The sequence below is a fragment of the Nyctibius grandis genome, chromosome 7 (genome assembly GCF_013368605.1).
Source record: "Nyctibius grandis isolate bNycGra1 chromosome 7, bNycGra1.pri, whole genome shotgun sequence".
Lineage (NCBI taxonomy): Eukaryota > Metazoa > Chordata > Aves > Nyctibiiformes > Nyctibiidae > Nyctibius > Nyctibius grandis.
In genome coordinates this window covers 18,882,187-18,903,932 of record NC_090664.1, presented here as the reverse complement: position 1 = coordinate 18,903,932, position 21,746 = coordinate 18,882,187, and the positions used below count along the sequence as shown (strand labels likewise).

At 43.3% G+C, this 21,746-nt stretch overlaps 1 protein-coding gene across 1 annotated transcript in view; it reads right to left on the bottom strand.

The window, feature by feature from the left end:
* The window catches only part of ANKRD28 (ankyrin repeat domain 28), a 137,593-nt gene extending 135,705 nt beyond the window's left edge, over positions 1-1,888 (bottom strand). Inside the window, exon 1 of the mRNA XM_068404498.1 lies at positions 1,798-1,888. Coding sequence (XP_068260599.1) covers positions 1,798-1,824 — 27 coding nt within the window. The 5' untranslated portion in view covers positions 1,825-1,888. The remainder of the gene's footprint in view (positions 1-1,797) is intronic.
* Between the last annotated feature and the right edge of the window lie 19,858 nt (positions 1,889-21,746).

Genomic DNA, 21,746 nt, shown 5'->3' with positions numbered 1-21,746 from the left:
TTACTCTGTCAGACCAGTGGTCCCATATAGTCCAGTATTTCACCTCAGCACCAGTCAATAGCTGGATCCTTCCCAGAAGAAAAGTTCTGAAATACAGTGCTTTCACGTTAACATATTCATGATGGGATTTTTGCTAGTTATTTCAAAATTTCACACTTGTAGAAAAGTTGTATTTCTTGGTTTTAACAGGAGGGCTCATTTAATAGAAGAGATGAACAAGTGTTCATTTCTGTGGAGAGCCTCCCATGAAAGAACAGCAATGAAGCCTAAACAGAAACCTAACTCAAAGACACTAAGTGTATTGCAGGTCCACAACCGTTGCTCATTCATAAATGAAGCTCTAAAAAAATACGAGACTTCACTAAGTTTACATACAATACAAGAGGACATAAAGAACCCAGCCCCTTACTGCTAAACATTTTTTAGAACAAAATCCCAAGGGACCGTGCAACCAAAGTGTAAAAAGACAGAGGTATATGCAGAGTAATGAAAGGACTAGCAGGTAACGATGAGCTGGTACTGATCAGCATAATAAACCGACACAGGATACCAGTTGCCTAACCACTGCCAAGTTTGTAGGTGTTTTTTTTCTGTGGGGCTTTTTTGGAGGGGGGGGTGTGTCCAAGCGTTACAGTCAGTTCTCTTAAGGAAGAGTATCAAAGAGACCAAGAGCAGAGCGTGTGAATTTTTACAGAGAATTTGGTCTAGCACACATGAAAACACGAGAAAATACATTTTCCAGCAAGCACCTTTTTCCACTCGGCAAACTGGCAGCGCAGACCCTCCCACCTTTGTATCTTGATACTGCACAGGAGACAATAGGTAGGACAGGGGAGACATCGGAAAAGGACACAGAAGCGAAGACAAGTATTTTTCAGGAGCTGGGATGGAAACCGAAGAGTCTAACAAAGAAGGGTGCGATGTGATGAAAAGCAACAAACCGCTAAACGCACGAAAAACCTTCCTGCTTGCAGAAGGGGAGCACGGACTCGGGGAAGGTACGTCAAGACCACGGAGGAGGAAGATACAGCAGCCGAACAAAAGATTTTAAAGGCCTGAGAGGGAACGGCGGTGCGTGGAGGGACGGGCAGGCAGCGTTCACGTGGAACTGCGAGCGGCGGCACTGCCTCGGCCCGGCTCCGGGAGGGGAGCAGCCAGCCCCCGCGCCCGGGCACACCGCCCTCCGCCGCGGCTCCTGAGCCGCCGCAGCCGGCTGGCTCCACACCGGCCCCCTCACACCGGGCAGTCCCTCCGGCCCAGGCTCCCCGGCGGCGCCCAAAGACCTTCCCCCTCCCAAAACACAGGCGCGGGGCAGCGCTGGACCGGGGGAGCCCGCAGACCCCCTCGTCACACCCCCCCGGGCCTCTCCTCCGCTCCCGAGGCGGGGAGCACGGCAGGGACCCGCGCGGGCAGGGCGCCGTCCGTCCCTCCCTCCCTCCCTCCTTCCCTCCGCCTTGCAGCCGGCCCGCCGCCGCGGCGGGGAGGGGCGGGCGGGCTCCCGCGGCCACCTGTTAGGCCCGATACCTGCGCGGGGCGGCGGCTCCCGCCCGCGCCTGCCCAGCGGGGCCACCGAGGGGGCACCGGCGCCCGCACCGGGAGCACATGGCGCCACTCCCCGCACCCAGCCCCGTCCCCGCCGGGCCGCGGCAGCAGCCATGCTGCCTCCCCCTGCCGCCGCCTGTCACACACACACACCACAGCGAGGAGGGGGCGGGGAAGGGCGCGCAGCCGCCGCGCCGCGCCCAGCGGCACCGGGAGGGGAGAGGCGGGCGACGGCAGCCGCCCCCGCGCACCCACCTGCTCGCGCAGTTTGAGGAACACCATGGCGAGGCCGCCGCACCGACCGGCCGCCGCCTCCGAACAGCAGCGACTCGGCTCCGCTCACCTCACCGCCCCGCCCCCCCGCCGCCCGCGCTCCGGCCACGCCCCCCTCCTCGCCCGCCGCGGCCGCCGGCGCCACCCCGCGCCGGGGCTTCGCGCCGAACTCGCGGGCGGCGGCGCGCGGCGGGCCCGCCAGGTGCGGGGCCTCCTGCCTCCCCGCCCCCCCGGCCCCGCCCCCCGCCCCGCCTCTCCCCACGCGCCCCCGAGGAGCTTCCTGAATTCCGCCCGCCGGCATCAAAGGCGCCCGCCCGCGCCGCCGGCCGCGGCCCCGTTCCGCACCACCAAGGGCGGTGCTGATTGGCCTGCAAGAGGCGGGGGCGGAGTAAGGGCGGCGCTGATTGGCGGGGCGGGTGAGGCGGGCTGGCAGGGGGTGGGCTGGAGGGCGGTGGTTCACTTAGGAATCGCTGTGGTTTGCCCAGGCCTGGCCTCGGTGGCCTGGCGAGAAAAGCTGCGGGACGGAGGTTATCGGCACAGCCGGTCTCGGGGCTTGGCCCGAGGCGGAGTTCCTCCGGCACCCTTCGGCCAAAGGCAGCGCTCAGCCCTGGGTGCCGCCGGGGGAAGGGCCCGGCACCTGCCCGCGGCCCTCCGGGGCTGCAGTCGCCGGCCACCCCAGAGCTCCTGTGAGCCTCTTCGCTGCCGAGGGGTGAAAGCGTTGCCCCGCTCCCACCTCTATGTGACAGGAACGTGTCACAGAATTGCGGTCTCCTCCGCTTGCAGCTCTGCTAACGGGGGGCCGCGTTACACCCCGCGGGTCATCCAGGCCCCAGGCCGGCGCGGGTGTCGGTGTGGAGTTGCACTGTACTCCTGCCGTGTCTCCTGGCAGAGGCGCCCATCGCAGACCCCGGCTTCAAGTGGGCACGGGCATGGGAGGAAGGAGGAGCAGCGGCAGAACTGACATTGTGCTGGATAGCGCGAACAGGCCGAATAAAGGCACACAGAGATAGTTTGATGCATTATCAAATGGTGGGATGGAGCGGCTTTATACAATTAGAATACAGAAGATAATCCATTCTAAAAAGAGAAAGATTATTTCACTATGTATTAAATGTTCATCTTTTTTGGCAGAGGATCAGTATAGAGATGTCACCTGTGTAATTCTCATACTGTATTTTGAGAATTAATTTACAGGCTTGGCGGTAGTCTTCTGTCCATCAAACACAAAGAACATCTTCATAGATAGGTCTTTAAAAACCTCTTGTGAAAGGCGCAAAGAGCAGTGTACAGAACACTGAAATTAGATTAGGTGTTGCTCTTCCATAAAATAACACTGCAGCCAGCCAGCCCAGCACGATAAGTATGATTTGGAAGGGTTATTTTCTCCTGAAATTTGATTTCCCCACCAAAAGAAAATAACAGACTAAAGTTTTTTGGAATTGCATACTGCTACAGACAATGCTGATATGAATGTTTCGAGTTTCTTGAGTGTCTTGTAGCTTCAAAATAGATTGTGACTTCTCCTTAGCACTCCACACGTAGTTAAATCTACTTAGACTTTAGTATTACCTTAAGAAGAAAGTTTAATTAAGCAACTAAGCATATTCTGTGTGAAAACTTGGTTGTGTGTTTTTACCCCCGCTCACGTGCTTCTTGTTGGTTACAGCTGGAGCCTGGCATGTGAACATATTCTCTTGATGGCTGGCAATATGAGAAGAACAGAAGGGTTTTCTATAGGTGCTAGCTGAGGCAGATCATTCGTTATCTTTGAATTCTAGTGGCCTGATGGAGTATGCTTGTTTATGTTATTTTATTGTAACCGGTTAAGATTGTGATCCTATTTTACCAGGCAAAGGTAAAAACTCAACATTGTCACACTTTCTGAATCAATTTTGTTGACATCTAGATATGTCCAGAAATGCTGATTATGGTAAGTAAATGTTTTAGTTAATTTCAAATAGCCCCCTATTTTAGTATTTGTGCATTCTACCTACTTTTTTGTTTGTGAATAATAGCATATTGTATGCAAATATGAAACAGGTAGATTTTGACACTATGCAAAATGGTTGAGGACTGGAATCAGAATGTGGTAAAGAGACTGATGGTAGTGGAAATTAGAGATAATTTTATCAATGCAGTCAGTGAAGGAGAAAATGACATCAGGAAACGTTGCCTTTGTCTGTCCCCAAATTAGACTGCTTCTTTTCAAAGTGAAAAGAATGTCTGGGAGCTGATAATGTTCTGCTTCCTCCTGTGGAGCTTATCAGTTTATGGAGTTACTCAAAAAAACATCTACTTTCAGTTCACCCACTATTTAGAGTAATTTCTGTATGTAGACAAGTCATCATACATAAAAATATTGCACCTGGAATCAGTAGCACTTCTTGCAACATGGAGCCAGGCACTGTTTCAGTAGGGGAAGGTGCATCTTTATTTTATAGGTTCCCGCCTCCTTACTCCAATGCTCAGGCTATAGCCAAGGACCAGGCCTGTTAGTTTTACTATATGTACTTAAATATGTCATCAACCGACTGAACTCTGACCCCAGATCATTGCATTTTTTTTTTGTGAGTAATAAGATAATACAGCATGAAAAAGTTTCAGTGGTAAAACATGGAAGTTAGTTACAATACCGACCCTGGAGATACCCATCTGTTTCAGTTTAAGCACGAGTGGTTGTTCAGATGGCTTATGTACATGAAGGTGCATAACGCAGAAGCGTGGGATTTTCTGAGCGTTGTTTTCCTGATACCAATCAGTTGCATATGGATACTTTTTCTCAAGTCACAATATAAATTATTGATGACTTATTCTGCATAAAACAGTCCAAATGGTTATTACAACTGGAACAAAAATATGATGTCACCAACAATATTATCTAATCTACTCGTGTCCCACACAATACAGTATTTGACTGCAGAGCAATAGAAATGATAGAACTGAAACCTCAAAAGTTAAATGTAACAGTGCTGTAAGGAAATGAGCACTTCTTATTCATTTATTACCACACATTTCAGGGTAACTTCACCTATGTTATTTTCAAATGCTGTTAGAAGGTAGTTAACTGGCCGGGCATCGCTTAGAAACATTAACACAATGTTTCACAGAAGTCTGTGAGTATTGACATACAAACATACTGAAAGCCATGACATTTCTGATAATGTTCAGAATATACATTCACAGAAGTCAGAAATTTCCACATCACCTTTTAAATCAGACGGTTTGTAAATTATTAGCAATGCAGCTCTCCTGAGGGCACACTTTCGGCAGAGAGCAATAGGCTTTAACTGCACAGCTCCCATTAATGTTAATGTTAAATCTTCACGCTGTTAACTTATCCCACAGTGTGTAACACTACCCAGTGTTTTAAAGATAGGACCATATGTGCTGCCCTGAAATACATAATGGGATCAAATTGAAGAGACCATAGAAACCTCATACTGGAGATGTTTTGTGAACACATCTGAAACATGTTCATGATTTATTTAGTTTGCCAGGAATGCCTGTATACTTAGCTCTTCCTAGCCAAGGGTTTCAGCCCCAGTGAAGCAGGTATTTGTTCTTTTTTCATTCTTCTACATTGGTAAACAGGCACAGAGGTCGACAGACTTACACAAGGTCATGGTGTGAGTCACTGCCGTGGCTAGGAATAGTATCCAGGAGACCTGATTGCCACTGCCTCCTCCAAACTCTGTCCCGTACTCCTAAATGAAAGCAGGGCTAATTTTATTTTTGCACAGAATACAAGGTGTCTGAAGTCAATATAATGTTATAATTTCCTATGGAGGAATGCATTTAGCTTTATGACCCTGAATCAGAATTACTCAGGAGCTAGTCTTCTGATGGAAACCACACTCATTTTATAATGGTATGCTGGGAGCATCATCATAAAGGTTTTTACACATGCTGTGACACATTTTATCCATCAAAATCTCAAACAGTCAAGGTTTTGTAATTTTGTCCCACAGATTACATTTTGAATCATTAGTTGTTCATAGTTACTGATTGTAATGGAAACATATTGAATATCATAATGGCATCATCAATCAAATACCATCGATTGGCATTTCTAAAGCACCATTATGCTTATGGATGCTCATTTGACCAGTTTTGTCCCTGTTTCATGCAGACAGGAGGAGAGAGAACTCATTTGCCCTCCTTATTCAAAAAACAAATTTAATATCCAGAGGAGGGTAGGGAAAATATGAGTGTCCTTTGTACAATCAGCAAGTGGCAGGGGCCTGCCAAACAGCTGCTAAGTTCCTATCAGTCATGTAGTCTAACGAAAATTCAAGTACAAGTGAAAGAAAACAGAAAATTAAGAATATATAGAGTGAGACAACAATAGTAAGAAATTATGTCACTTGCATTTTGATGGGAAAAATGTTGTGGGGTGTTGGCAAGATGTTTGGTGTGTCCTTATGCTGCTTAATTGCCGGTATAACTGGTAAAGAATATATTAACCAGATACAAAGGTGGCTTTTACAAAGGTAGCAATTTTGGCTTGAACTTGCATATTAGAAATCTCATTCACTTCACATTTCTTCTGGTTTAAATAACATGTAATTTTTTTTCCCCATAAAATTAAGTTTATCTTCTCCAGCCGGATAACGTGGAGTCTTAAAGAGGCATAATAAAGGTGTAAAGGACCCTGGGCTCTGGGCTGACTTTTACACAGGAGAATTTTATCCCAAATCTTCTTATGATTTCTTCTTTTATCAAAACTGTCCAAACATTAATGAAAAGAAGTTGTACACCTTTGGGAATACGATCATAAAAGACTTAATTCTGAGTAGCTGTAAAGCCAAAATGAATCTAATAAAAATTAAAGAAATAAATTGCACCTTTAAACTTAACTGAGACAAGGAAAGAGAAAGAAAAGACATAATTAACATATTTTCTAGTATTTGCACATCCCAAGATGACTCCTTAAAACACTGAGTATCTGCACCGTTATACATTCTCACATCAACTTGAATTAGTGTTTATAGACTATTTTGTTATATATTTCTTTATATAAACAACAGAATATTTTATTAATGTTTTATTTATTTAACAAAATATTCTGGTTTGTTTATATAAATAAAAAATGCCTCAAAATGTCCTTTTGCCATGCTCATTGTACCTCAGAATGGCTGGTATTGACCAACTGGAAACTCCAGTGGGATGTGATCTTGCAAATTATTTTTTCAGGCTTGTCCAGTTCTTCAAAGAGTAACATCCAAAGTGAAGCACAAAATGTAATGAATTTTGGTCAGTCATCTTGGCTAGCCGAAAGCTTCTCCCACCATAAAAGTCTTGTTGGGAGGTTTTATGTGACCTGCTACACAGGGGTATTTTGTTAGAGATGCATTTCACCAGTGCTCTAGCAAAGTATTAAACAGAATAATAAGTGGAAGTAGTGGAAGTATTAAAGTGGAAATGCTGATTTTTCATGTGAGAAGCAAAATAAAGGTTCTGACTTCTGAACGAGAAGTTCCTGAGCATCCAAACCCCTTACTTTCTGATGATGGATGATGTAATTCTAATATCCCAGCCAGATGCTCGTTTAGAGGAGAGGATTTCTGCATACATAAATTTCCTCTCCTGATGAGCTAGAGGTGCCTTATTGACTATATCCTCTGGTTTTTGCTTTCAGAGTGGTTTGGTTTCGATTGTGGGAAAGTGCTTCCAGTGTGTAGTTTATATATTTGGTTATAAAGCACTTAAGTGGTCACCGGGACAGGGGGTGGAGGAGTGAAGGAAAAGACATTTTTTCAAATAGCCAGATTCCAGTTGAAATGAGATCTCTGAAAATTAGCTACATGTAACACAACATGAGCTCAGAAAGGAAAACAATTTGGGATTCTGCTTTCACAATTTCCCCTTTCACAACCAATACTGCAGGAGTAGGTGCCATGAAACTGGGGACGGTGTGTCCTGCAAAGAAGGGTGAAGATGAAGAGAAGCTTGTTTTACCAATACCACAGTTGCTGCAGTAATGGTCAACTTTCTCAGCTCTTGTTCCCCTCAGGACTGCAATATAAACCAAAATGCAGCAATTAGACACATGTATTCTTGCCTAGTAATAATTTATTGCCTGCTGCCATTCTATGTAAATGGCTGTTACACATATGAATGTGGTAATTCAGATGCACTGCCACACATTGGGAACCTCAGATAAAACTTTTAAGTTCATAAAATACACTTACAGGCTCCTTAATTGCTACAGCAGAGAGCGTTTCATTGCCCAAACGTAATGGAAGGATGATCACTCTACATCCATTGTAGAATAAAGATTCTGCCGTAAAGAATATCCATCTTTAAAGCTGTTTTTTTCTTGAAGTACGATTTTTTTTTTTAATACTTTGATGGTGTATGTGAGCCTACAGCCACACAGGTATGTATGTAAACTCTTCTCAGATAAATACTTTTATCATCTGAAGGAACAAAGTGCTTGAGACAGAAGACAGGAATCTCTGGGAAATGCACTACTGTGATGAATATATTTGTCAACCAAGTGCCATAGTGATGAATCGCAGGGAAGATAAAAAGGTTTTTCATGACAGCAAGAAATTTGTAACTCAAAGAAGAGAAAATGAAGCAAACAGTTTGCATTTATCTTTGCATCTTAATAGACAACCTTATTCCTCTTTTCATGATGTTGTCTTCATTCTCATGCTAAAGGATTTCAATTTGTATAAAATATTAAAGAAATGGAGTCGTACAGGTAAGGGTTAGTACTCCTGTCAGTTGCAGCAGATAGAGAACCTAATATATGGTTATTTTAGTCTGAGGTTTTTCATTAGTACTGATTCTAGAGCTGCTTTGGGCCTGACAGTTGACATGCACAGAGAGAATGCATGAAAACACCTACAACTTTATTATTAATTATGATTTGAAACTTGCTCCCCCCACTCTCCCCTAGAACATATGCCACAACAAATGAAATCAGAAGGGCGTTTCAGCTCTTTGATAGCTGGGTCAGCCACTACAGCGCTGAAATCAGTGCTTGTTTTCTTTTAGTAGGTGCAAAGATTGAGCCCTGAATGTGAGCAAGCTGCAAGCGATGTGATTTCTGTTCGGGATCTGTACCAGGGAACATGATCTCCCTCCTTCCCTGCCAGTGCTTGAGTTTCTTATCTCATAGGGAATGCTGCATAGCCTGTGCTTTCTCTTTTTTAAATAGCCGAGTATGATACTTTCCTTGGAAAAGTGGAGAGAATAACCTCCAGATCAGCCAGCACTGGGATGAATGTAATTAAAGCTCTTTACTGAAGACGTTAACACCAAATATTCCCTGAAGTACTGACTGTAGAGTTCTACATTGCCATGAGGTGAATGTGCTAAATTTAAGTTTATATATACAGAAACAGCATAATTAAATTGAAATACTGGAAAAGTTCCATGTAACATATTTGGCAATGGTTCTGTACAGGCTACTGGTCTGTGCAATATAGTGTTGATTTAGAGAAAGCCTTTGCATTTGCACACATGCCCATGAGTAAGTGAAGCAGAACGTGAACATGTACTGAAAATGCTGCACACACAGTGGATTTTTGTTTCTAAACTGCAGGTTTTCCAATTATATAAAATATTCTAAAATGAATTTATTAGGTTTTCAAGAATTATGTCATGCAATCATACTGTGGAATTTAAAACACCTAGTGATATCACAGTAGGTTTTAAGTTGAACATCCTCCAAAATACAAATCTTGGAAGAGAATCGCCATTAGACCTGCCATAGATACAATGCTAACTAGTGTCCTCGCGCTTGAAATATGGCTCAGACACCCACACCCACACACTATATGTTATATCCATATAAATATATATGTATTTCCTTACTGCTGTCATTTAGAGCAGGTGTTTGGCTATATGTGGAAGGTTTCATTTTATTGTTATTTGCATTAGTGTTATAGCTAAGATATCCCGCCATGAGTTTCTTTTGCAACTTTTTATAAATATCAGCGCAACACACTTCCAGCAGAAGACAGTCTGTTTCAGCACTAGCCACCGTATGAGCACAGAATGAAAAGGCAGTTTCTCTCCCAGAGATCATGCCCTGCAAGCCTAAGGCAAGTGGCAGCAGTGCAGGACGAAGAGACGAGGCAGCAGTGATGGCTGGTGTCAGCTAACAGGTAACCTGAGCAGTGTTGGGTGCTCATGGGCGTGATGACTGGTCAGGGCTGTGGTTGGATTAGCTTTTGGTGGCCTCCGCATTGCAGCAGGGCTGCATGACTGCCGATGCCAGCAGTGTCGGTGGCAGAATGATGTTTGTGGGAGTCCCTCCTGCTGGGTGTTTGTACAGAGGAGGTTACGGCTAGGGCACTGCCCGGCCAAAGGTCAGAGCTGCTGACCTGCTCAGGGTGACTTCAGAGATCTGAAATGTTCATGATAGGGATAAACCAGTGAGGTTGGGGTGAGTGAATCTGGCCATGCTTTTAACACTTCCAGAAAATAAATATGTCCATCAGAGCATCACAGGGTATAAAGAGCCCCAAATCCACAGCTCCCTGGCAGCTTTGTGGCGCAGAGGAAAGCAAGCCGTTTTGCTACATGGTGCCTCTGCCCATGGTGCACCTTCCCCAGCTGCCCAGAAGTGCCAGCTGCTAACCTTGCACTACGGCTGGTCGGAAAACGGACCGGCTCTACTGCGTGATCACATCTGGTGTTAAAGATTGTTAATAACTTCACTTGCAGAGACCAGCTAGAATTGTGCCTCTCTCTGTGCCAAACAAATGGAAATAAAATCTGGCTCAAAAGTCCTTTTACTGGCTAATACCTTTACCCCTCCTCCATGGGAAAACCTAACGGGAACCCTTTTCACCTGACGAATGGTACAGACATTTACATCTTCAGGGCTGACAATGCTGAACCACTGTCCTCTCAGCATGGAAACCCACCGATACCCTGTGCAATGATGTGGCCAGATCCTGCGTAAAAGGGGCTGTAGCTGCTTAGCCTGTTGTTAACAGGTACATACAATTACTCACAAGGCAAAGCAGAAGTATTGTGAAAGGCAAAGTGATTTTGGCTGGGAATTAAGTATTCATCCACCTGAAATCAGTGTTTGTTTTCTTTTAGTAGGATTTTGGACAGGCTCGCATGAGGCTGAGCCATGTGAAGACACACAGGAGAGGAAGGGAGGGAAGAAGAAAGTTGGCATTTCAGTTAGGGTAGTAAAAAGCTGCATATCTCAACCCAGGATATAGATCTGCGTGTATATATTGGCATGTCTGTGTGTGCTGAGCTGCAGATTTTCCCCTATGCAATCATTCTTGTGATTTCTCTTGGACTATCAGCTATGCCGAGTTGGAACTGTCTCCCAATGGCCAATTTTCCAACTCTGTCAAAGTGCTTCAACTACATAATAAATAATACATATGGGCATATTCTGATCAACGATACAGCCAAGAGGAGATATCCATAATCTGAAACTTTTACTAGTTCATGAAAGGTTTTGATCTTCAGAGGGTTTGCAAAATTAAATCAGCAGAGTCAGGGGAAGCAGTATTTCGCGAGGATGACCAGCTTGGCAGGCTCCAGAGCAGGACGTGACCCAAACCAGTGCGTGTGGCACACCAGCGGATCAGCAGTCTGGGAGCTCACACGCTGGCACCAGGTGCCTGCAGCTCGGGGACCATGCAGCTCACCCAGGGCTGGCAGCAAGGAATCATGGCCAGCCCCAAGCAGCAGGCATCCACAACAGCAGCCTGGAAAGTGTTGATTGAGTTGTCTCCCAGCTCCATTGTTCTGATACACAAGTGTCAGATATGCTACGTAGATGTACTAGGTAGATGAACAGCCACCAAGATAAGCCTGGGTATATTTTCTGAACAGCATGAAAATCTCGGTTTATGCTTGTATCAATGAAAGAATCTAGTCTCTGTGTTTGAAAAGTGTAAGAATGTGTACATTCAGTACCTATCTCATGTATCCTGGAGTCTAAGACTGCAGCAAGGAAATACAAAGAATACCACCTTTCTTATTTTTAAAGACCTCGCGACTTCTGCAATTCTGACTCAGGATTTCTGAATGCTTGGGGTTGGCACTACCCTCATTTCCATTATCACACAGCCCCTTTTTCCAGCTCCCCTGAGCCAGCATGGTGCTCATCCATGTCAAGAAACACCAGGGTGGGAGAAGTGAGCTACCAGCTCTCCCCTCCGTCTTTCCCATTCCTCGGCAGAGGAGGCTCATGGTGAGTCTGCGCTTTCACGTGAGCTGGCGTAAGCAGCACCCCACTGCTGGGGAGGTGAGCATCCCCAGATGCACCACCAAGGACCCACTTCTGCTACCTTGTCAGACAGGCTGAAAAATACTATTTTGCTTTCTGTTTAGTGGTGGGTTTTTTTTCTGAGTGATCCTTAACTCAGATCTGTCCACTGAGCCAGCTCATTACACAGCCACAGAAATAATCCTACCAGCAGTGGTCAAGGACAGCACGGTGCTGGGAGAGAGGGGTGGGAACCATGGGACCGTTTCCTCTGGCTGCTGCCAAAACGCACGTCTGTGAAAGCACGTCCCGTTAGCAAGGCTGCGATGTCTCAGGGTGCTCATTGCTGGAACTAGAGCCCTTCGGTCCTTGTTAAATATGCCTTTTAATGAGTATGGTAGACAGAAAATTTGTGATTTTTCTTCCTACTGAAACAATGTAAAGAAGCTGTGAGGTGGCTGGTGATTTTTCATGTCAAAACAAACACTTTTGTGCAGGACACAATAAATTTCCTTTGAAACATACAGGAAAGTGTATGTATATTAATGTATGTATATTAATTACCTCACCAATTCCATATGTATCTGGTTCCTCATTTTTGATCTAGAGCTATCCTGCTTCTGTTTGACTCATTTATTCAAAATGTCAGGCTTAAGAAAACTCTGGAGAGTAAACAAGGAAATCCTCACTATCCCTTTTGTGAGGTAAACTTAGATTTTCTTTCCTTTCTTCCAAAAACAAAAAAAAGGTAAATCTCTTATCAGTTTAATTTAGAAATAATAAAAGTATTCTACTTGCATTCACACTGACATATTTAATAAGGGTATTTAAAAACAGCACTAAGTCTAATCCTCCTAAAAATATATTTGCATTTAACATTATTTTACAATACCCCATAACTTATTCTCTGTGATATGTCAAAATAAATATGGGATGCTTTCTTTGCTGTCTCCCACAGCAGTCTAATAAAGAAAATGGAGAAACTGATTTTCTCCCCTGGTATATGTCCCAAAGACAGTTTAAGGGAGCCTGGGATCTTTTCTGAGATTATATTTACGTTCAGTGTTTTAGTCTTCTTTGGGTTTAAAAAAAAAAAAAAAGCCTTTAATTTGACAACATGGAATATATTCAAATCCTTTAATTGCATGGTCAAGGTATGGGAAGGGATAAATTAACTTGGGGATGGCAAGGGACAAAGGACTAGCTGAAAGGCTAATTTGTAGCACTGGCAGTAGGCATGTGGCAAATCTGGTGATAATACTGCAGTTGCTCAGCCCCGTGACTTGAGGATAGATCCCTAAAATTCTGAATAACTTGACTGGCAGGGATCCAGTGTTGTAGACCTTTCTCCAGAAAGAAGTCACATCTGCCCTGCAAAAAGTGCCCCTGGGTTTCTACCTGTGGAAACAAAAGCCAATTAGCTTTCGTCCTCATAAAGTGTCAGTGTCCCCATCTGGACAGGGGACAGGGGAACTTGGCAAACATCAGGGGTAAGCTGCATGTACACATACCGTAATGCCAGGAAAAATGCCGGTTTTCATAATTTCACTATTCCTTATTGCATAATACAGAAACGTTTATATGATGTTAAATCTGCATAGCACTTACATGAATATATAATGTGTATGTATGTCATGACAATTTGTTACATTTATCTAACAACTGAAGTGGCTTCTAAAAAGAAAAAAAGTACAAAGCAGGTTCTGCCGCCCTCTTCAGCATCCTTGCACTATCCTTCCAGTGCAAAATTATCCTCAAGCAGTACACACACTTCTTGGTGCATCCAGGGGAAAAAAAAAAAAAAAAAAAAAAGAGAAAGAAGTGTGGAGTCCTGAGGGGTTTATGTTGCAGAGCAGAGGCTGGCTGGAGTAAGGGGGTAATTAGGACATCCTTGAAACTCCACCAATCTCCGAGGAGAGTTTGGGGTTCTCAGAAGCTGTCGCCATTGTCAGAAACGATTTGGCTGGTCTAGTCTATATCCCCAGACTCGGGGACAAGCGAGCACGTGGCTTTGTACCCTGCTTGCTGGATGTGCCCTGCTGACTGCTCAGCTGCGTTTGGGCATTTGCTTCAAAAAGGAACACAAAAAAATCTAAGCAAGCTGCTGCTAACAGATCCATGTAGTTCAATATTGTTAGAGTGTTGCTACACCTTATTTCCAAGATTGCATTGTAAGTGACTACATTTTGTGTGCAAGTAACAGAGAACGCTGGAGTTCTGTTTCCAGAGAAAGAACAAACCTATTAGATGATCAAGGGAAGCTATAACAGAACTGATCAGGATAAATCTAAAAGAACAGTGTAAATCCATTAAGCTGGTAATTGTCTATGCGTGATAACCTTATTTTAGATACTACACTTCTCTTGTAGTAATACTAACACAGCACTGTAAAATTTAGGGCTTCTTTTCAAGTCTGCTCCATCCCAGTGGGATCTCTGCCTGAAATACTGCTCCAAGGGATACAGCACATAATGAGTCCCTTTGAAACAGCTTCAGTAATGCTGAATCCATATAAGTGCGGGTGCCAATTATGCTAATGAAACTGCAATGGGACCATGTTTCTATCCATCTTCTAATAGTGCTGTAAAGCTATTGTCACATTCAAAAACTAAATTTGTGTAGCATAGGACTACAGAGAATTCTGAAACTTACTGTGTGGTGGAGGTGATGCCAAATGTTGCCAAAACCTAAGCCTGCTAAAAAGACCAAGAAAACAACAGACAACAGTAGAAAATCTGGGATTTTTTTTCCTATGTTCACGTTTCCACTTTTTCTTTATTCACATCTCCAGAAGATGCAAGGCTAATGCAAGCAATGTCTATACCGCTCTCCTTTCTTACTCCTTGTTTCCCTCCAAGGCAATGTTCCATCCAAAGGCGGCATTGGGAAGCCATAGTGGGCTGGCAAAAGTTCAAGAGACCCCTCAGAAAAACAAAGGCACATCTGTAACATCTTCTCTCCGTTACCTCTTTTGGGCTGTTAAGATCTCTTTCAGAAATATGGCACTTATGCCTTGGCTAGGCATCACTTTAGGCTCAGGCAGGACCAGTCACATGTGGTTTCTCTTTTCCTCTCTTGCATCCTCTTACATAGTGGTTCCTATGTCAAGGATAACTCTTCTTCCCAGGCAAAAAGGTGGGGGGTTCAAAGATTACATATTAAAATACCTACTTTCCCCCCTGCCCTTAAAATGCCCTTTCACTAGAAGCTGCACATACTTTCTGCAGGCATAGCTCCAAAATAAATGCCTCAATCAGGAGGCCAAGGAACTTAATCTAAAGACTTAAATTTCCACACAGTAGTAGCACATGGCCTCAGCACATCACTTCAGGCTGTAATTTCAATTCAGAATTGCGTATTAGATGGACAGTATACATTTTTGCATAAATGACATGCACACCTGGGCATACTTGGAGTTTAGAGTTTCTCCATCAGCCTATAGAAATGTCTTTACAGCCTGGAAATGCTATAATCATCTCTGCAATACATCATGGGCCAAGGCACAAATCAGCTTATGTGAACAGCTCAATTAAGGCTACTATAAAATCCTGCTGAGGACACTTTTAGGATGTGGTGGGAGTAATTAATACAGATCATGAGAAGACACGGACAGAAATACGGATTCATCGTGAATAAAAGCTTTCACACATGATTAGTCAGGAAAAGAGAAAATGGCAATGCAAGACTGACCAGTCTTTACATTATTGGGCTGTTATTTCTTGCATGGGTGGAAAGTCCTTCCTCACTAGTTTTTTTCCACATTAAATCCAATCAGCACCACTACGTTTCCAGGACTGCAGTGATTCAGCAGCCCTTCCTCCATTCTTCATGCACACTTACTACAGATACTACAGTCTCACAGAAACAGCTTTGAAATCACCGTTGCTGCACATGCACCTGGCTTCAATTCTGTCATCACTTTGTAAACCATGACAATTGCAGTCCATGATCTTTTTGTAAAATCAGTGAAAACACACAAATGTTAACCTTTTGTTTAGTTTATAAAACAATAACGTGCTCTCATGTTCTCCCATCCTCTCAGCTGCCTTTGAAGGGACATCTCGCTAACCACACTGATTCCATGATGGGTGAGGGATGCTTGGGTTTACCACTGCAGTTAAAGGCTGGCAGCCTTTTAGGGATAGACTTCATTCTCTGTCATGCCTGCAGATCCATGCTGATGTTCCTCCCATACTTCACAGGGCATTGGTTGAATGGCAAAGGCTGCCTACAGTTGGGGGGAATCCTTGAGCTCACAGTCCCTAAATCACCTACTCTGTCCCCACTCCGCAGACTGCAGAGCTGTTCATGAAGCAGTTCCTGAACTCTGGCCATTTACAGCCTGTCATTTGAAAATGTATCTGCACAAGTTTCAAAATGAGGTAGAAATACTAATCTTGTCAGGTGTCCTGACATTTACTATGCCTTTTCTTGAGTCAGAGTCCAGAGATGTGCTGTGATATTTGATCATTAGGTTGCTCAGATGCCCCAAACACAAAGTAATTTCCAAAATTAAGTTTCCAGGCACTGACATTACCACATAGTGCTGACAATGTTCAGAAAACTAATATTTAGTTTTCTCAAAAAAAACCCTGAAAATATTAAACATACTTACTATTTGTTTAAATGGTTCTATACTATTATTTCTCTCTTAAATACAGCTCTATTTTAACTTAATTATGTTTGCCATCTGCTCAATACTCTAAAAAAAGGATTTGCTTAGAAAAAAGATCTTCCTTCTCTACCACCGGTAGCATTGCCTTTGATTCCAAAAGCAAAGGGGCAAACAGCTGTCAGTACCCGAGGGAGTGCTCAGAAGTAAACATCTCCTTTTGAGGAAGAGGAGCAAGGAATGACATCCCACCTTAGCAAGGCAGACCCTTCCCTCTGCATTTCACTGTAGGCTTCAGCTTCCCACCCTCAGCACTGAACTGGTACTAGATACTGTATGAGAAGTCGCTTGTGCAACCTGGGCTTGAGAAGTTCGCTAAACAGCAAGCAGCCAAGAAGTATTATATTGCTCATGTGTTTCTGAGGATTGTCCTGTTTATATGTGTGATCTGAACTGCTCATTAGAAATGTTGAGATACACACACTGGATAAAATGCCCTTAGAAAAACCTCATATGTCATACCTGGAGTTGCAAAGATACGTACAAAGAATGCAGAAATATACAGATGGGTGGAGGGAATAAAGGTATATGGAAAACTCAACAATTTTATGGAATTTGCCCATACCTTATGCTATTTGAAGCTTGAGTATCAATTTTATCATTCCTTGCTTGCTACTCACTGCTGCCACCACGTGTTACCACAATTTTTTTTCTGAAATAATAATGCCCCTTGAAGTAGAAATGTGTACACTGCTGTGGGCAAGAAGGACCTTTATGCTTACAAATACCATAAGGGTGGGTGTCAAGAAGATGGGGCCAGACTCTTCTCAATCGTGCCCAAGCAACAGGACAAGGGGCAACGGGCACAAACTGAAATACAGGAAGTTGCACCTGAATATGACTAAAAACATCTTTACTTTGAGGGTGACAGAGCACTGGAACAGGCTGCCCAGGGAGGTTGTGGAGTCTCCTTCGCTGGAGATATGAAAAAAAAACACCTGGACCTGACCCTGTGCAATGTGCTCTAGGTGAACCTGCTTTAGCAGGGGATTGGACTAGATGATCTCCACGGGTCCCTTCCAACCCCAACCATTCTGTGATCTGAAAATTGGTGAGACACTACCCAAGAGAAAAGACGTGAAATGGGCAAGTAGTTCCTCAGAAGACTGGGCATTGCTAGAAACAGCATAACAAACTTCAGAAGAGCCCCATATAAGCAAGAGCATCAAATTCTGAATCGAGGATTCACGCTATTTAATAGCAGTAGAGTTTATGGATGTGTGTTAGGAAGTGCCAGGCTACTGGAAGTACATACACTGACCATCTCTCTCCCCACCATGCTTTCCTCTTGCGCTTGGATCTTTTGTCGTGCTTTTCGGGAATGACAAATGCATTAATAACGAACAAATGTGGACTGTGCTCAGGAAAGCACTTTCTTCCTAATTCCCATGATCTGGTAGTGTGCCTGTTCCCTAGGGAAGGAAAGCCAGTCTTCCAGTTTGGTCTTACTACAAGTAAATGTGGATATTTTTACAGTCAGTACAAATGACTAATTAAAAGGTTTTTAACATTTGCTGTGTCTCCATGATACAAAGCATGGGTAAGTTTTGCCCATGTCATTACATGCTGTACAAAAAACAAATGAGGCTCAGACCTAGTAGGACAGCAAATTCCTACAAGCTGAACTTCCCCCAGTGCAGCTTGATTCTCTGCTAAATTTATTTCATTTTAAATAACTCTTTAAGGATGACATTTAAGTGACAATCTGTTGATAGCTAATCACAAGCTTACCATCTATCATTTCAATGGAATATCTCAATATGAGAGTTAAGGTTCTTGGCTGGTTAACAATTGGCTGGTTTATAGTCCTGTTGAGTGAAACAGGGACGGTATGCAGGGCTCAACTGTTCTCTCCCCTCTGTCTTGCAAGGTCTGAAAGCACATACCTAGATACAAATGCAGTGTTAGCAGTTCTCACGTTGGTTAATGTGTTACCAGCACATACTCCTGGGACAAGGAGTAATTTCAGAATACCAGCTTTCATTCAAAACAAACAAGCAAGTTTAGTTTCCAGCTTTTGTGACTGATAGATAATGGAAGGATAATTCCAGCTCTGAACTAAGAACGACACTGAAGATGTGTATTAAAGCCTGTGATGTTTTAGCCACTCATGTTTCTGAGTGACTGGTTATGAATATGACACTGCTGGAAGTTTGTCTAAAGTCAGTGGTCCTCTACACACACGTGCTTGCAGCTGAACCTGTGCTTATGTACCTTCCTGGATCAGCATGCTGGAAAATGATAGGGAGGCAATGCTCAGTCAGGACTTGGTGAAGAGGAGAGGAAATGGGAAAGACACAGATACAAAGGTCTGATCTTGCTTTGCATAAAATCATTTTATCCTGCTTCTGCACAACATTTTTAATTCCAGCACCTATAAGGAAGTTTTTGAGAGAACAGAACCAGAGTTTTCACAGCAGTGCATGGCAAGGGCACATGAGAAAACAGATGTAGCTTGAAAGAGGAGGTGCTCTGATGGGATATAAGGAGGCATCATGAGGGCGATTGAGCATGGGGGGATGCTGCCCAGAGAGGCTGTGCAGTCTGCGTCCATGGAGGTTTTCAAGACGTGACTGGATAAAGCCCTGAGCACTCTGGTCTGATCTCATAGTTGACCCTGCTTTGTGAGGAGGTTAGACAGGAACCCTCCTGAGGTCCTTTCCCACTTGAGTTAGCCCATGATGCTGTGGGCTTAAATGACAGCAAAAGCATACTCCAGCAGTGTTGAAAAGTAACTGTCATACACTAACATTGAAGCCTATATTTTAATAAACAGGACAGATTGAAGTAGTCAGTCTGTGTTTTCAAGGGTCAGTTTTCAAAGAGACATTAAATAATGTGGGACTCAGATTTTATTCTGTGGGGCAGGAACACCTTTATCAATGGGAGGATAAAATGGAAGGAAACTGTGACTTGATTTGGTGTCAGTGTAATGCCAGTGTACACTGTGATCCTCTGTGATCACCCTGTGTCCTACTGAGGTGATTTCAAAAATACAGAAAGTACAAGGTCACTTCTGTAATAGGATCTAAGTCCCCCAGAGGGAATGAAGTTCATTATTTTGAGCCCAAACACTTTCCACTGCCAACCCTCCTTGACATGGCATACTCTTTGTACGTGCCCCAGTTTTGGGCCTGATGGCAGGCACCTAACAGTCTCTCAGGCTGCCTCCAATATTACGTAATTAATATTGGATTTTCCTCCATTCTTTCTTCCATTTCCACCTCATCATGAAGTGCTTCGTTCTAACATACTTTCATGTTGCTTACTGCTCAGCTAATGGCTCTTAATGAAGCAAGAGGAGAAGTGAATGCAAACACCAGGAGTGTACTATCATTAAAAAAAATGAGATTGTATTTGGTTTCACTTTATAGAATAGTGATGGTAAACTACTACTTCCAACTGATGGATTCATGACATTTTCTACTTGAGGGTCAAGATGGAGGAGAATTAGGTCCTCAGTTTTGTGCCGTTGTCTCTGACTCTTGGTTAAGGTTGTATGTCATTAGTATGATGCTATGATGACATATTCTTTTGTGTTTGGCAGAGGAAAGTGCTTGTGGCTCCACTATTTTACTTCAAAGCTGATGAGGGTGTCCTGAGTGCTCTATAATCTTGAAACAACCCGTGTTGCCTTGTTGGAGCTGTCACTACAGCATTTGACAGAAAACAGAAAAGAAAAAAAAGTGTGTATTTTGGAGGATATGAAGGGATTCTAGTCAGTTTAGAAGGATAAATAAAGGCAATGTTTCTTTAAGAGGGTAAACCATATGAGACTTTCCTACCGCATACAAAAGGATCTACATCAACTACTTCTAGGGCAAGTCTAAAAAATATTGCAAATGATTTAGGCAGTCATTAAAAGTGACCTTTGTTCTTGGCAGCAGCACAAGGAAAGCAAGAAATAATTAAGCAACTGACTGTTGAAAGCACTACTGACTGATTTCAACACCGAGTTTGTTTTCTGCTGTGAGATGTTTTTGCCTCTCATTGTTCCATTTTCCCATGTTGAAAGTAAGACACAAATGTAATTTAGTGTCTACAAATCTAGTTACGGTAATTAGCATTATACATTTAGAATTAGCAGTTATTTTCATACATACTGCAGCATCCAGTATTGCTGTTTATATTCTTATGTTTCTGGGTTATGAATTTTTTACTAATTCTCTGGAATCTGCCAAATAAAGTACAGTGTATTGCTGAGTTCTGGAAAATAGGCAGCACCAGGCAAACACTCCTTCAAGGCATAAGAAATGAATAAGAAAAGTCTTTTACTGCTTTGCCCCTTCATCTCACTGAAGAAAACCCAAACAATCTAACTGCTCAATAGCATTGGACATTGGCCCCGACTACCAACAGGTGCTAAAAAGGCTTTCCAAAATGCCTAAGTATTCAGCTACCAAACTCCTCTTGATTCTCATGAAATTAGGCAGCTCAGCACTGGGAAAATCCTACTAGGGTCCAGATTCTTTAAGATATTTAAGCAGAAGTATAAAGATTTCAATTCTTTTAACATAAAACCCAAAACCATTTTATTTTTAGACATCCACTGAAGTAATTTGTCCCCTTTTACCCTAAACACTTGCAGTGAGGTGCAATACAGCAAAATACACATGGCGGATCTCTTTTAAGCAAATATATTTCAAGCTGGCTCACCTTAAATATCTTTTTTCTCATCTCAGTTTTTATGAATCAGAGAGAATATTTCTTTACATTATAAGAATTATACATTTGAATAGGTTTTGGATCTTCAGATTTATTACAGCAGACCTTCACTGGGATAATTTACTCAGAACATGGTGGCACTATCTACCCTGATAAAAGAAGATGGAAAACAAGAATTTCCCAGGTATTAGAAGTTCCAGGAATTCAAGTATTGAAGTAACAACAAATTCATTCTGTGTAAATAGTAAAAACTGGTGTCCTCATTTAGCTTTCACCCAGGGCTAAACAATAAACAGGTTTTCTATCACCAATGTCCCTTCCCCAAATGAGGAAGGGAATTGGGAAAAGGAGGGAGACTTGTAGGTTGAAGTTAAACAGACTTAATGAAATCACTAT